Source organism: Microcaecilia unicolor, chromosome 8 (genome assembly GCF_901765095.1).
Source record: "Microcaecilia unicolor chromosome 8, aMicUni1.1, whole genome shotgun sequence".
Classification (NCBI taxonomy): domain Eukaryota; kingdom Metazoa; phylum Chordata; class Amphibia; order Gymnophiona; family Siphonopidae; genus Microcaecilia; species Microcaecilia unicolor.
The window spans coordinates 7,013,829-7,030,154 of record NC_044038.1 but is presented as its reverse complement, the minus strand read 5'-3'; the positions used below and the strand labels follow the sequence as shown (position 1 = coordinate 7,030,154).

Genomic DNA, 16,326 nt, shown 5'->3' with positions numbered 1-16,326 from the left:
GGTGCACGCCTCTGGGGGGGGGGGGGGGTGCCGCTCGCCTGTCTGCTCCGCTCGTTTCGTGCTCCCTCTGCCCCGAAACAGGTTACTTCCTATTCCGGGACAGAGGGAGCATGGAACGAGCGAAGCAGACAGGCGTGTGGCACCCCCTCAGCAGGAAAAAATGCACCCGGGGGGGGGGGGGGGTCCTTTCGCCGGGGGTGGGGGGGGTGGGGGGGTGGCGCTGCACCTGGGGGGGGGGGGGGGCGCATCGACGATCCGCCCCGGGTGTCAGCCACCCTAGGAACGCCACTGCCAACGACCCCATGTAACCCTCTTCACCTACCAACACAGCATGACTATGATCGAACAGGACATCACGCAATCTTCATCCATTCCGACCCTCCACTTATACCTCATATGATCACTATACAACTTTGTATTTGTTATCCACTGACTGGGCAAACACCTTTGACGGAACTATGTAAGCCACATTGAGCCTGCAAATAGGTGGGAAAATGTGGGGTACAAATGCAGCAAATAAATAAATAAATAAATAAATAAATAAATAAATCTAGGTGCCACTTACAGAATACGCTTAGCCAGCATTGATTTCCATGCCGATGTTTTAGGCGACATTTATAGAATCTCCCCCAGTGCATGGAAAACCCATGTGATGACACCAGCATCAGCCACGTTTTAGTTTGGCTTAGTAAAAGGACCCCTTAGTGCCAATTATCTCAACATTTTTGCACTCAAGGCCCACAGGGGTCCTTTCACAGAGCGGCGGTAAGCCCAACACGGGCTTAGTATTCACTCTTCTGGGACTAACACCAGCCCAACATGGCGGCCAGTGATAATCCCGCCCTGAGTGTGGGAAAAAGAAAACCCCTGGAAATGGCTTGCGTGGCGGTAACCCGGCAGTAATCGGACATTGCCGCATGTGGCCTGGTTTCCGCCGGGTTAGCGTGAGAGCCCTAATCGCCACCTTAATGGGTGGCGGCTCCCTGCCGCACAGGGGCGTAGCCAGACTTCGGCGGGAGGGGTGTCCAGAGCCCGAGGTGAGGGGCACATTTTAGGCCCCCCCCAGCGCCGCCGACCCCCCCGCCATTGCCTACCCCCCACCCCCGCCGCCGCCACCACCAACAACTTTGACCCCCCTGCCGAGAGTCTCAACCCCCCTCCCACCGCCAACCCTTCCCCGCCACCGCCGTTGCCTACTTTTGCTGGCGGGGACGTCAGACTCACAGAAACAGAATGAAGCCTTGCGCCGGAAGAGGGGTCAAGAGGGTCATCAGCAGGGGGTCCAGGGACAAATCTACAGGGGCCCAGGGCCCCGTGGCCCCACATAGCTACGCCACTGCTGCCGCATGGCCATTGAGCAAGAATTTTCTCACCGATTGGCCATTTTTTGCTGGCTTTTAACGAATGCGGAAAAAAGGGCCCCGGCACCCGGATAAAATGGCCCCCGCAGTTACTGCAGGGTCCTTTTTCCTGCAGCTTAGTAAAAGGATCCTAGAGTTATTTTTTTTCCAGTGTTTGATAACAGAGAACTGTAGACTTCCAGTTACAGAGTTTTCTTGATTGTACTGTATTTTGATTCTCACATATTATAAATTAATATCTACTATAATAAAACTCACCCTCAACGTTCTGAGGACACTGATGTCAGTGAAGCCAAGCTCTGACTTCCTTCAAAAAGGTTCGAAGGTTCGTGGTGGTGAAGCCACCAAAATCGCTCTGGGCCCCGCCCTCGAGGGCGGAGCAATGGCAGAACAACGAAGGGGTTGGCAGGGAGGGAGGCAGGGAGGCGGGGGTGGGGGTGGGAAATCGCTCTGGGCCCCGCCCTCGTGTCAAACGTCATGACGTTGGGGGCGGAGCAATGCCAGAACAACGAAGGGGTTGCCCAGGGAAGGAGGGGGGTGTTGGCGACGAAAACCTTGCTAGCGCCCGTTTCATTTACTCCGAAACGGGCTTCTTTTACTAGTAAATAAATAAAATTGGGTTGTGATTCTCAGATATTATAAACTGTTGGATACTTCAGTTTGACCAAATGAAGCCCTGGTGATAATTAAATCCCAATCCCAATAACTAGTTAACATGTTTATAAAATGTTTGTTACATGAAAGTCAGTTGGGAGCCTTAAGTGTCACTGAGTTTTATTTTCTGTATCTGAACCGATGGTCTTAATTGAATTACATCCATTGATTTTTTTTAAATTATAGGTACATCATTGCTTTGAAGATCGATGTGTAATGAGTCGATTCACCAAACAATTGTTGTCTGTATGCAAGAGTTGCACAATACCAGCTTCCAATTTATTTTAACTGTCCACATGCATAATTAATGGCACACTTGTCTGCTTCTTGTATGCGTTTCCATTTTTGGGCAGCTCACATTCAAATAGGAGACAAGAAAGGAAGGTAATTAACCTACGCAGTATCAATCATTTAACTAACGAATTGTGCCCTGCAACCTGCTAATTACCATTTTCGTAAAAATGAAGCCGCATGACAGAACTAGGGCAGTCGGCTCTAGGAATGCGTTTCTCTGATATCCGATCCAAAAGGAATGAAGAGAGTTGTTTTTTTTTTTTTTTTTTTTTTAAAGAAAGTCAGCGTCAGTCATTACCCTCTTTCTGGTTTCACTTATTTGATTAACAAACAGATTGCAAAGAGCAAAAAAAATGTAGCCTTATTAGGAACAGCAGCCGCAGTCCGGCAAGGCATGTGCTGTTGAGTGCTGTACACAGGTCTTTTCACTTGGCCTGAGAAAATAGGGTACAAGCTGATGTGGAGAGGCTTACACCCCTCTAGGAATGTGGTATAAGCCATCTTCTGTCACGGTCTACAGCCAGGAATGAGGTAGAAATTGTGATACACTCAGGAATGAGGCGTGGAGGGGCATAATCGAATGGCGCCGGCCATCTTCGGGGCCGGCTCCGCAAGGGGGCGGAGCCAACCATATTTTCAAAATACAGAGGAGATAGCTAGCTTTGTTTTTCAGCCATAATGGCCCCACAGCCAGTAGGGCTCCCACCCCGGTGGGACAGCACTTCACAGAACCAGGACACTGTACCAGTGATTTCACAGTGAGAATACTGAAAGGTAACTTTAAAACCATACAAGAACGTAAGACCTTTGAAGTCAGAATGATTGAATATTTTAACACCCAACAGAAAGGACTTAACAAGGATCTGGGGTTCCTAGCCCATTATAAACCATAAAGCTGTGTTGATCACCCTCCCCTCACCTATCCACACCTATCCTATTAGAATATCAATGATATGCTTTGATGTCCCCATGCATACCTCCTACCCACCCCCATCCTCCCACCCTGTCAGACTGTCATAGTAATGCTTGAATGTTTTCACTTATATACACTGTCAGCTAGCACATTTGCTTATTTCTGATCTGACAAAGAAGGGCAACCTTCGAAAGCTATTCAAGAAATGTATTAAGTTATGTCCAATAAAAAAGGTATCATCTTATTTTCTTTTCCATGTTTTATTTTGTTTGATTTCTATTGATAACCTTAAGAGTGGACTAACACGGCTACCACACTCCTCAGCCATAATGGAAACCGGGCCTGGCCATCTCAAACCCGGCGAAATGCAAGGCATTTGGTCATGGGGGGAGCCAGCATTTGTAGTGCACTGGCCCCCCTCACATGCCAGGACACCAACCGGGCACCCTAGGGGGCACTTTTAGAAATTAAAAAAAAAAAAAAGCTCCCAGTTGCATAGCTCCCTTACCTTGGGTACTGAGCCCCCAACTCCCTGCCAAACCCCACTCCCCACAACTCGACACCATTACCATAGCCATAAGGGGTGAGGGGGGGCATCTACATATGGGTACAGTGGGTTTTGGGAGGTTTTGGAGGGCTCAATGTTAACCACCACAAGTGGAACAGGTAGGGGGGGTGGGCCTGGGTCCACCTGCCTGAAGTGCATTGCACCCACTAAATACTGCTCCAGGGACCTGGGTATGACATTTCAGGCTGGCAAAAAACTTTTTTTTTTTTTTTTGGGTGGGAGGTGGTTGGTGACCACCGGGGGAGTAAGGGGAGGTCATCCCCATTTCCCTCCGGTGGTCATCTGGTCAATTGGGGCACTTTTTTGTGACTTGGACCTAAAAATAAATGAACCAAGTTCAGCCGGCGAAATGCTAGTCTGAGCCGACCATCTTTTTTCCATTATGGGGTGAAGCCGGCTATCTCGTAACCACACCCCCGTCCCGCCCCCGTCCCACCCCGCCTTCTGTACCCTCCCTTGAAGGTTGGCCGGCTCCGCAACAAAAAGCAGTTGGGGCCAGCTAAAATCAGCTTTCGATTATACCGATTTGGCCGGGATCAGGAGATCGCCGGCCATCTCCCGATTTGTGTCATAGTAACATAGTAGATGACGGCAGTAAAAGACCTGCATGGTCCATCCAGTCTGCCCAACAAGATAAACTCATATGTGTATACCTTACCTTGATTTGTACTTGCCTTTTTCAGGGCACAGACCGTACAAGTCTGCCCAGCAGTATTTCCCACCTCCCAACCACCAGTCCCGCCTCCCATCACCGGCTCTGGCATGGACCTTATAAGTCTGCCCTCCACTATCCTCGCCTCCCAACCACCAACCTTTCTTCCTCCACCTGCTTCGCCACCCAATTCCGGCTAAGCTTCTGAGGATCCATTCCTGCTGCACAGGATTCCTTTATGCACATCCCACGCATGTTTGAATTCCGTTACCGTTTTCATCTCCACCACCTCCCGCGGAAGGGCATTCCAAGCATCCACCACCCTCTCCGTGAAGAAATACTTCCTGACATCTTTTTTGAGTCTGCCCACCTTCAATCTCATTTCATGTCCTCTCGTTCTACCGCCTTCCCATCTCCGGAAAAGATTTTTTTGCGGATTAATACCTTTCAAGTATTTGAACGTTTGTATCATATCACCCCTGTTCCTCCTTTCCTCCAGGGTATACATGTTCAGGTCAGCAAGTCTCTGCTCATACGTCTTGGAACGCAAATCCCATACCATTCTCGTAGCTTTTCTTTGCACCGCTTCCATTTTTTTAACATCCTTCGCAAGGTATGGCCTCCAAAACTGAACACAATACTCCAGGTGGGGCCTCACTAACGACTTGTACAGGGGCATCAACACTTCCTTTCTTCTGCTGATCACACCTCTCTCTATACAGCCTAGCAACCTTCTCGCTACGGCCACCGCCTTGTCACACTGTTTCGTCGCTTTCAGATCCTCTGATACTATCACCCCAAGATCCCTCTCCCCCTCAGTACCTATCAGACTCTAACCGCCTAACACATACGTCTCTCGTGGGTTTTTACTCCCTAAATGCATCACTTTGCATTTCTTCGCATTGAATTTTAATTGCCAATTGTGTCGGAAGATGGCCGGCGATCTCTTTTGAAAATAAGCTCAACAGTGTCTCACCTTTCACCAAGGAATGAGGTATGGTGTCTCACCTTGTATACAGGAATGAGTTACGGTGTTCTATACTTAGGAATGAGGTACAAATCTGCACCCATGAATGAGGTACAGTTATTTATTCTATACTTAGAAATCAGGTACAAATTGTCTTGTAATACACCCAGTAATGAGGCACAGTGTCTTACCCTCCATCAAGTAACAAGGTGCAGTGCCTCACCCTGCGCCCAGGAATGAGGTACATGTTGTCTTGTCATATATTCTAGAATGCACATCCAAGAAAAATACCTTCTTTAGTTTCAGCTGCATACTTCCCAGTAATTGCATGACACAGAACTCATATACTTCCTGGACCCTAAAAAGACAGATTTCAGATTCGGCATCCCCTATCTGACCTTGAATCCTATTTGAATTGTGGCAGTTGAAGTAAATCAAACTCCAGATACCACTTAGCAAAAGTATCATGAAGAGTGTAAGACTGATCCATTCAGTTTACAAGTATTGGTATTTCCGGCATTAATGCCAATGAGAACCAGCAAACACTCTGATTGGAACAACCGAAATAGTGAAAGAATTCAAGCAAACTTGGACGAGATAGAGAGAGCTGTGGTAAGGACAAGAGTGGTGGGAGACAATTGGAGACTGAACAAGGAGATGCAATTGGAAAGATGGGGGAGGAGGAGGGGAAGAGAACCATATCTGCCAATTGCTACTATGTCCGTATGTAATTGAATTCCTGAACTTTGGAAAGAACATGGGACCCCACTGGCAGCATTCTAGCTCCATGAAGAAGAGAAGAACAGAAACAGAGATGGCTCCACCATCAGGATACATAGGTATGAAATAGGAGGATAATGAGGAGAAAAAAACGACCAACTAAAACATACATTTATAAAAAATATTTCAATCAAATGAACTCGCTCAGCTACACATGTGTGTGGCACAAAGAGTGAGACTAGATACGACCGTGTTTCGGCAGTGTTGCCTGCATCAGGAGTCACTCAATCTAAACATAGCATCACACTGAGTTCAGAACTGAGCTTATGTGAGGTGGTTGATTGATCCACAGGAAACAAGAAGAAAACCGAAGGGAATCCCAAGTAGAATGTAGTCAACAAAAGACAGTGGATAGGCGGAGAAGGCTTGAGATGAAACCAAGGACACAAGATGGTCATCAACGGCAAAACCACTTTTATTTCTTGTGCTTATAAGAACATAAGCACCGCCATACTGGGAAAAGACCAATGGTCCATCAAGCCCAGCATCCTGTCTCCGACATGGCACCGTTTATACTGTAGTTTGCCATCAGCGCATCACTACCATTAGGTATTTTTTTAAAGACCAGTTTTACAATCGCTGAAGCGACCCAATAAGTGTTATATCTTCATACTATCTTGGATACTCTACATCTTATAGACTTGATAGACTTACCACCCAGGAATGCTAAAAAATCATCCCACATATTCCTTAATCTTCACTTCCCAAACTGTAAAGGTCTAAAATACAAACTAACGCATGTGTCAACCTTTTCCTACCTGAGCACACAATTCTGGAACGCGCTCCCGCGCAACTTAAAAACAATCTATGAACTAGCTAACTTCCGAATTCTACTGAAGACTCATCTCTTTAACAAGGCATACAACAAAGATCAACAAATATGAACTCCTGTACAAATATCCAGAACTGTCTTTACAATATTTGCTTGTCAAACTACTATCGTGTTTTTCATTATCATGTTATCTAAGATCCTTCTGTTATCACTAAATGAATATTTTCTTATATATTTCTCACAATATTTGCTTGCTAAACTACTATCATGTTTTATCATTATCATATTACCCAAGATCCTTCTGAATACTAACAAGCTCATTTTCAAAGCACTTAGCCTCCCAAAGTTCCATAGAAACCTATGGAACTTAGCCTCCCAAAGTGCTTTGAAAATATGCCTCCAGATGTATATTTTCTCATATATTTCCACTATTCATGATGTATTGTAAGCCACATTGAGCCTGCAAAGAGGTGGGAAAATGTGGATTACAAATGCAACAAATAAATAACTGTAGGTTATTTCCTTTTGTTTGAATTTGCATTAAAGAAGATTTTGTTTCAAGAGTTCTGAGTCTTCACAGTGATGTTCTATACTCTGGTTATCTGCACGCTAATTTCCTGAGTAGAGTGTGCAACCGATATGGACAGTACCACTGGAAATTCCTACAGATCACGCTGGTGCTATCTGCATAGGACTAGATTCAGTAAATGGTACTGAAAAATGGTGCAAAAAAAAATTCACGCATAGCACTATTCTATAAACGATATTCTGAGTTATGTGATTTGTGCACCAAAAATTGGACACGAGGATTACACCAACTGAAACCTGGTGCAAATCCTGGTGCATAATTTAGATGTGGATCCCCGGTATTCATTAATACTGCTTGCATCTGTAGCTCATGCCCATGTCCCTCTCATGGCTACACCCCCTTTTGAGTTGCATGCTATAAGATTTGCACATGGACCTTTACAGAATAGCACGTAGCAAGATGCACACGCAAATCCAAAATGTTGCCAATTAATGCCAATAATTGCTAGCACCCAATTACTGATGCTAATTAGCTTGTTAGCCAATTTAGTTACGTGCGAATCTCAGGATAGTGCTTAATTTTGTGCATGTAAATTTGTGCACCATTTATAGAATCTGGCGAGTTGTGCTGGGACAGAGTGAGGGCGGAGCATAGACATTCTAGCTAAGTCTACAGATAGCCAGTGATATTCAGTCACTACCATAGAGCTATAGAGATCAATTTAGACAGGAAAAAGACTGAAGATTGCAGGCTCAAGTAGGTGGCAGCACTGAATACGTAAACTATTTAAAGGCTATGGCCAGCATTTTGAATACTGACCCAATAATCTCCAAGTATTCACGCATGCTTCCCCACAGAAATCACAGATACAAGTTAAATAGACACGATAATAAATTTCCAAGGGGAAATGACCTTGGCAAATTAGCTACAAGGTAGAGAGGTCCAATACCACAATACCAGCTGTATGCCTCGAACTCAGGTGAATCACTGACAATTATCACCAAGTCATATGTGTGTGCATTAACCGAACAACGGAAAGGAGGCCGAAGAGAAGATGGAACTAATATTGAAGAAAGCAGTGTGTATGTGTTTGTGTGTGTAATTGGGTGTGGGTATATGTGTGTGTGTATGTGTTTTTGGCTGTGTGTGTGTGTGTGTGTTCATGTTTGGCTGTATGTGTGTGTCTTTGGGTGTGTCCATATGTTTATGTGTGTGTGTGTGTGTGTATGTGTTTGTGTGTGTAAGTGTGTGCATATATGTTTGTGTTTGAGTGTGTTGCCAGAGAATGTGGTAAAGGCGGTTAGCTTAGCAGAGTTTAAGAAAGGTTTGGACGGCTTCCTAAGGAAAAGTCCATAGGCCATTATTAAAATGGACTTGGGATTTGTGACCTGGATTAGCCACTGTTGGAAACAGGATGCTGGGCTTGACAGACCTTTGGTCTATCCCAGTATGGCAATACTTATGTACTTTTATGTGTATAAGTGTTTCTATGTGTGCATTTAAGTGTGTGTATGTATGTGTGTATGTGTTTGTGTGTGTATATATATGTGTGTTTGTGTGCATGCTTGTATGCATGTATATGTTTGTGTGTGCGGGTCTGGCAGGGGGTAGAGAGTGGAATTAGTTGGCACAGAGGTTCTCGTGTGCAAGCAGCCTGCACAACAGAGTTAGTGTGTGCTATTCTCAACACATTCAATCACGACTGCTTAATTCCAACCCAGTTACTTTAAAAGCTGTAAATCTTTAATATTCCTATTACAGGTACAGCACGAGGTTCATTCGAATCTACAGAGCAAAGGGACAAAATGAGATTATGTGATTTACGATTCGTCTTACCTGCTCATGATATTCAATTCCCATGCTCAATGTGTTGATCAATATTGCTATCATAATGCCACGATTGAAGTATTTGCTATCCACAATCCTTTTCAGTCTGTCGCCAAAAGCCGCCCTCAGTTTGGCCACTTGGTTGCCAGGCTTTGCTTTCTTCTTCCTTTTGCTCTTTTTGTGTTGCTGCTGCTGTTGCATCCGGTCTCTTTGGTCGCCATGCTGCACGTCTTGGGTAAACTCGTAGACCCCGGTGTCCGATTCACAGCTCTCCGACTCGCTCAGCTCAAGCTCTTGATTCTCCAAGATGTTGGCACAGTATGGACAGCTCTGAAGCTCACAGGTCAGAGGGCTGGGCTGGGGGCTGGGTAGAGAGCAGGGTACACTCAAACCAGAGAGTCTGCTGGAAGACCTACAGATACCTGCAGCCAAAGAGCATAAAGGTAAGGCAGGAATTATGCAAGCTTTTCTCATCTCATTCTCTTCTTCCGAATTATGTCATGACTGCCAGATACATTTGAAGTAGGAAGTCAATGGTCATGCACATGATACACAAACTTCCAGTAGAATAGATGGTAAGGACCTGATTTCAGGGCCACCGAGAGACTGGGCCAGGCCCGGGACAAGGCCGCCCCCGGGCCCCCCCACCCGAGGTCGCCGGACCCCCCCCCCCCACGTGCCACCGGGCCCTCTGCACTGACCTTAAGCACCTCACCTTCGAAAGCGCAGCAACAAGCAGCGGCAGACCACTCCTTCCTTCCGTGTCCCGCCCTCGCGGAAGTTACGTCAGGCGAGGGCGGGACACGGAAGGAAGGAGTGGTCTGCTGCTGCTTGCTGCGCTTTCAAAGGTGAGGCACTTAAGTTCAATGCCAGGGAGCGACGGAGGGCGGGTGGGCTGGACTGCGGCGGGGGCAGCGGCCCCCCCCCAGAGGCCCGGGCCCGGGGAATTTTGTCCCCCCTGTCCCCCCCTCTCGGCGGCCTTGCCTGATTTAACAACAGACTAACTATGCCAGAAGTCCAAATTTCTTTCATGCCTATTTCAAAAAGGCAATATAGGTACCCTGAACCAGCCGCTGTAATGCATAGATTCAAAATGCATACATTTATACCTGCTATGAAGCAGGTATAACTGTGTGGCAGGGGCGTAGCCAGCCCTTTGATTTTTGAGGGGAGGGGCCAGGAGTGGAGTGGGGGGGGGGGAAACACTTTCCGTCTTCCCCCCTCCCCGCACGTGTTAAACATACCTTTGCTTGCGGGGATGCCAAAGAAATGCAGTGCCCAAACCGCTCCCCTCCTCCTTATGCTGTCGGAATGTAGAAGTCTGCGGGACTCCCTGAGCACGCTCAGTTCTTGTGCAAGGAGAAGTCCTAGCTTCGGTGGCAGGAGGTATGCCGCCAACTTCCGCATCACAGCAGCAGTGCAAGGTGGAGAGCAGCAGCTCAGGAACCAAATTTCTTTGGCTGGCAGGGCTTCGGCATGCCCACCAGCTATTTAACAGGGTGCAGCAGGTTTGAAGGGGGCCTGAGCCCGAAGTGTGTGTGGGGGTGGGGGCCCAGGCCCCCTCGTGGCTATGCCATGGTGTGCGGGCACTCTATGGGTGCAATTCTATAACATGTACTAAGAATTACATTCGTATTACACAGATAAATGTTTAGAATAATATCATTTATATGCCATGTGCACATAGAGAAATGTAACTGCCAAAATTCTATTCTGTAACTGCCCACTTAACTCCCACAGAACGTATTTGCCAGAGGACATATACATGAGCCGAACTTGGGCAGATCATAAGCGAGGCTCAAACCTGGGGTGTAGCCAGACCTCGAGATGGATGGGGTTCCAGAGCCCAAGGTGAGGGGGCACATATTGGCCCGCCTCCCCACCGCTCCGCCCCCTACCACAACACCAAATATCTAGGCTGGTGTGGGTCGCTTTCTGCTGCAGCTTTGTCAAAGGACTTGTTTAAGACATTTTTTGACTAATTATTGTTGTTAACCTTTCTTTTTTCTAGATATAGCTAGTCCTGGTTGTAATGTATTGAATGAGAGCACAGATGAACCATATGGAAGGAAGGGGAAGGAAAGGGAAAGGGGACTTGATATACTGCCTTTCTGAGGTTTTTGCAACTACATTCAAAGCGGTTTACTTATATTCAGGTACTTATTTTGTACCTGGGGCCAGGAGTGTAGCCAGGAGGGGGGGGGGGGGGGGCCAGAGCCCGAGGTGGGGGGCACTGTTTAGCTGCCTCCCCCCACCACCCCGCCCCACCCTTTTGGACCCCCCCCCCGCCGCTGCAACTGCAACCCCCCCGCCGCCGCATCAGGTACCTTGTTTGCTGGCGGGGGTCCCCAATCCCCGCCAGCCAAAGAGTCTTCTTCAGCACTGGTCGACTCCGGCGCCTTGGTTGTGTGATCATCTGTTTCTGACGCCTTATGTCCTGCACGGGGCTACATGCACAGTGCAGGACGTAAGGCGTCAGAAACAGATGATCACACAATGAAGGCGTCAGAGTCGACCGGTGCTGAAGAAGACTCTTCGGCTGGCGGGGATTGGGGACTCCCGCCAGCAAACAAGGTACCTGATGATGTGGCGGCGGGGCGTGAGGCATGCGGCGGCGTCAAATGTAGAGGGAGCCAGGGCGTAATCTGTGGGGGCCCATGCCCCCATGGCCCCACGTAGCTACGCCCTTGCTTGGGGCAATGGAGGGTTAAGTGACTTGCCCAGAGTCACAAGGAGCTGCAGTGGGAATGGAACTCAGTTCCCCAGGATCAAAGTCCTCTGCACTAACCACTAGGCTACTCCTCCACTCATTCCACCAATAACAGCCAACCTCATCAGTGATGTCACAATGGCTTGATTGCCCGATACTTGGCTTACTTCTGATATTGTGATGTCATAAGGGAAAGGGGGAAAGGGAAATGGGACTTGATATACCGCCTTTCTGAGGTTTTTGCAACTACATTCAAAGCGGTTTACATATATTCAGGTACTTATTTTGTACCAGGGGCAATGGAGGGTTAAGTGACTTGCCCAGAGTCACAAGGAGCTGCAGTGGGAATCGAACTCCGTTCCCCAGGATCAAAGTCCACTGCACTAACCACTAGGCTACTCCTCCACTGGTTTAACAGAGTTCCGTCGGTAAACAAGCTGGGCGGACTTTCCAGCATGTCACGTCAGCGCATCCCACTTTTGCAGATGCATGTTCAAACTTGGCTGATTATGGAAAATTAAAGGGTGTCCTCCACCTCACATTTTGTCAAGCTTGCAATAGCAGAACATCCCAAATTAGCACACCTCTGTTCATAAACTGCCCTTCATTCCGCCTAAGATCTCCCCGAGCTTTCTTTACTTAGCAACCTCCGCCCCCTCCCTGGCAAGAACCCCGTTGTTCTATGAAAGCACTACAGAACCATGTCAGGACTTGTTTAATGGAGTGAAAACTGATTCCTGAGCCCACAGGAGGCTTTTATATTTGACCGTTGGTGCAGATATCACACTGCTCCCATGTAATTAAATTTTTACTCTTTTTTTATGGTTGAAGATTATTTGCATTTCCAGGGGCACTGTAAATGTGACACCACATCTAATGGCTCCTTCAGATAATGAGGAGAAGAGGATGGAGAGGAATCCAGAGCTTGCTCTATTACAGACTTCTATGCCACATTTAATTATTAAGTTTCTTGTAAATGTCTTTCCCTGATACACCCTGAGTAAAGTGGTGTGGTAGCCATGTTAGTCCATTTTTAAAGGTAATAAACAGAGATTAATCAAAAGCAGAGAAAATAAAATAAAATGATACTGTTTTCATTGGACTAAATGCATTAAGGGGCCCTTTAACTAAAGGGTTGCCACGCAGCAATGAGCTTGCCACGTGGCAACCCGGAATTACAACCCAGCGCATGCCATTGAAAAACTATTTCTGCAGGGGGTTACCCGGTAATCGGGCAGTGTCTCACCGGGTTAACTTGGGAGCCCTTACTGCCAACTGAGTGGGTGGCGGTACCTGCTCTTCTGAAATGGTCACGTGCAGGGCCGCCGAGAGACTGGGCTGGGCCCGGGGCAAGGCCGCCCCCGGAGCCCTGCCCTTGCCACCCTCGCTGCCCTGAGGTCACTGCCCCCGCTCCCCCCTTCACCCACGCCCCTGAGGTCGCCACCGCTCCCCCCTCCCCGAGATCGCCGCAGCCACTGCTCCCCCTCCACCTCCCCGAGGTCGCTGCCGCCGCTGCCGCTCCCCCTCCGTCTGCCACCGGGCCGGCGGGCCCCCTGCATTGAAATCACAGTCTCACCTCTGTGAAAGCAGCGCTGCAGGCAGCAGAACGCCTCCCTTCGGCCCTCCTTCCCTCCTTGTGTCCCGCCCTCGCGGAAGTTACATCAGACGAGGGAGGGAAGGAAGGCCAAAGGGAGGCGTTCTGCTGCCTGCAGCGCTGCTTTCACGGAGGTAAGACTGTGATTTCAATGCAGGGGGCAGACGGTCGACGATGGAGGGCGGGTGGGACTGCGGTGCCGGGCCCCCCTTGGAGGCCTGGGCCCGGGGAATTTTGTTCCCCCTGCTCCCCCCCTCTCGGCAGCTATCATCGCGTGGCAAGTACTAACTTACCGCACAGCAGGGGCGTATCTGCGTGGGGCCACAGGGGCCTGGGCCCCCGCAGATTTCGCCCTGGCCCCCCTCCCCGCCGTCAACCCTCCCCCGCTGCTTACTTTTGCTGGCGGGGGGCCCCAACCCCCGCCAGCCGAGGTCCGACCCGCAATCTCCCTATTTCGTCTTCCTCCGTGGCCATGTGCTTCAAGGAAGTAACGCTGGCTCTGGCCCCCCCTACCGCCGGATTCCAGATACGCCCCTGCCGCACAGCCGTTTCATTTTTGGTTATTGTCACCCGCTGCGGAAAAAGGGGCCATTGTATGGCAGCTTAGTAAAAGGCTCCCTAAGTTAGTCCAATAAAAACGTTATCATCTTACTTTGTTTTCTGTGTTTGGTTTATTTCTATGCATTACCAGATTCACCCAAAATTGGTAGTTGGCAGGGGCGTAGCCAGACACTCAATTTTGGGTGGGCCTGAGGCCAAAATGGGTGGGCATAACAACCCCGCCTCTTGCAGCCCCCAACCGAACATTTCTCCCTCCCCTCAGGCAATCTGGGGGGTCACTTAACTGTATTCCCCACCCCTCCAAGTACCATTATAGCCTTTAGGCCTTTGCCAGCAACGAGAATCAAGTCATTCCTCTTGCTTGCACCGGCTCTGAGCCTTCCCTCTGATGCAACTTCCTGCATCAGAGGGAAGGCTCAGGCCGGTATAAGCAGGGGAAATGTGTTGTTGCTCGCTGTCAGTGAAGAACTAAAGGATTTAAAGATTAAAGGGGGGTTCAAGAGAGTGGAGTTAAGTGACCCCCATGATCTCCTAGAGGGAGAGATGCCAGGGATCTTCTGCTGGCAGAGCTTGGGGATCCCCGCCAGCCACATCATTGCTGTGCCACTGCTGGGTGGGCTTGAGTCCAAAGTGGGTGGGCCTGTGCCCACCCGGGCCCACCCGTGCCCACCCATGGCTACGCCACTGGTAATTAGTGCTTTGGAAACTGCAGAAAGTTGAGGGCAATTCGCTAAGATCATAACTCATTGCAGCATTTCTCCTGGATTCTACAAACTTATTTATTTACTCCATGTTTTTTGCCCATCCTCCTGACAATGCCCAGAACGGGTTACAAAAATTACATTCATAATAATAAAACACAAAAGAACCAAGTCAACACAGAAGTGATATCTGGACAAGACAGTACGATACATTTCCATGTACCTTAAATAGCCAACTAATTATCAATGGTCGAGATCAAAAGGGTCTCGGTACTTTATAAGACCATGCGTAGATTATGATTCTGCATGCGTTCCACTCAAAACCTGTCCCGAAACATGCCTTCTCCCAAGCTGCATACAAGTACATACATTCTTGTCACCAGGGACACATTTTTAACACATACACGTGAAAAATCCTTTTTAGATTACTCCTTAAAAGGACAAATTTTCATACGTTGTCTAGGTAGAACAAGGGACACGTACACCTGGATGTTCAAAATTTGCAGAATAATTTACAAAAGGCTTGCTGATTGTGCAGCCTTTTATAAATAATTGTAAGGAAACAGGAAAACACCTGTGTACTTTGCAGCATGTCCAGTGGGCTCAGCCATTTTGCAAAGTTGCATGTTCAAAAAGGAGACTCACTTGGGGGTTTTGACCACAGAAGTGCTGATACTTGCACATGTAAGCAGTGATTTTTGCAACCCTTTTATGTAAACGCTGGTGGCATATACAGACATGAGTGGTAGTTTTACAGAACTGGATATCCCAGGGAGGCAATTAAGGAGTGAAGCTATGAAACTCTCAACTTTGCAATTTTGAGGTTGTTTTTAATGCATGCGATGCATAATTGTATGTGTGGATTTTTATGCCCCTGTTAACTGCTTCAAGCAGTTCTGCAGATGTGGCCAATAAATCGAAAGAAAGAAAGAAAGAAAAAAATCCTGCCCCTACACATGTGGGGGTCATTTTATAACAGGGCACCTAAGTTAACATTTCTAGAAACGCACCTGTTTCACGTATAGTTCATAAATAAGATAAACAAATGTCCCCGAAAAGCGGGTGTCAAATTATAATATCTTTAAAAACAACGCCATTATCCCCTGAATCCTATATATATAGTGCCCAAAGTTGTACACTGAAATTTAGGCAGGCGCCCAGACTGCGTGCGCAACTTAATTGATGAACGAGCCCTTAACTAGCAGTACTTGAGCGCTAACAACCAATTATTGCAGTTAGTAGAATTTGCATGCACAGTTTAATTGATCAACAAGCCCTTAATTAGCAGTAATTGGGCACTAAATCCAATTATTAGTTAATTGGCAATTAGAATTTGCATGTGCAACAATTTAATTGATCAATAAGCCCTTAACTAGCAACAATCAGGCACTAACATCCAATTATTACAGTTACTTGCCATCAATTAGAATTTTCAGGTGCAAC

At 47.7% G+C, this 16,326-nt stretch overlaps 1 protein-coding gene across 2 annotated transcripts in view; it reads right to left on the bottom strand.

The window, feature by feature from the left end:
• CACNA1H (calcium voltage-gated channel subunit alpha1 H) overlaps positions 1 to 16,326 on the bottom strand; it is a 311,405-nt gene that overhangs the window by 191,255 nt on the left and 103,824 nt on the right. For both annotated transcript variants that reach the window (XM_030211678.1, XM_030211677.1), the window contains one exon: positions 9,327 to 9,739. In XM_030211678.1, coding sequence (XP_030067538.1) covers positions 9,327 to 9,739 — 413 coding nt within the window. The remainder of the gene's footprint in view (positions 1 to 9,326; positions 9,740 to 16,326) is intronic.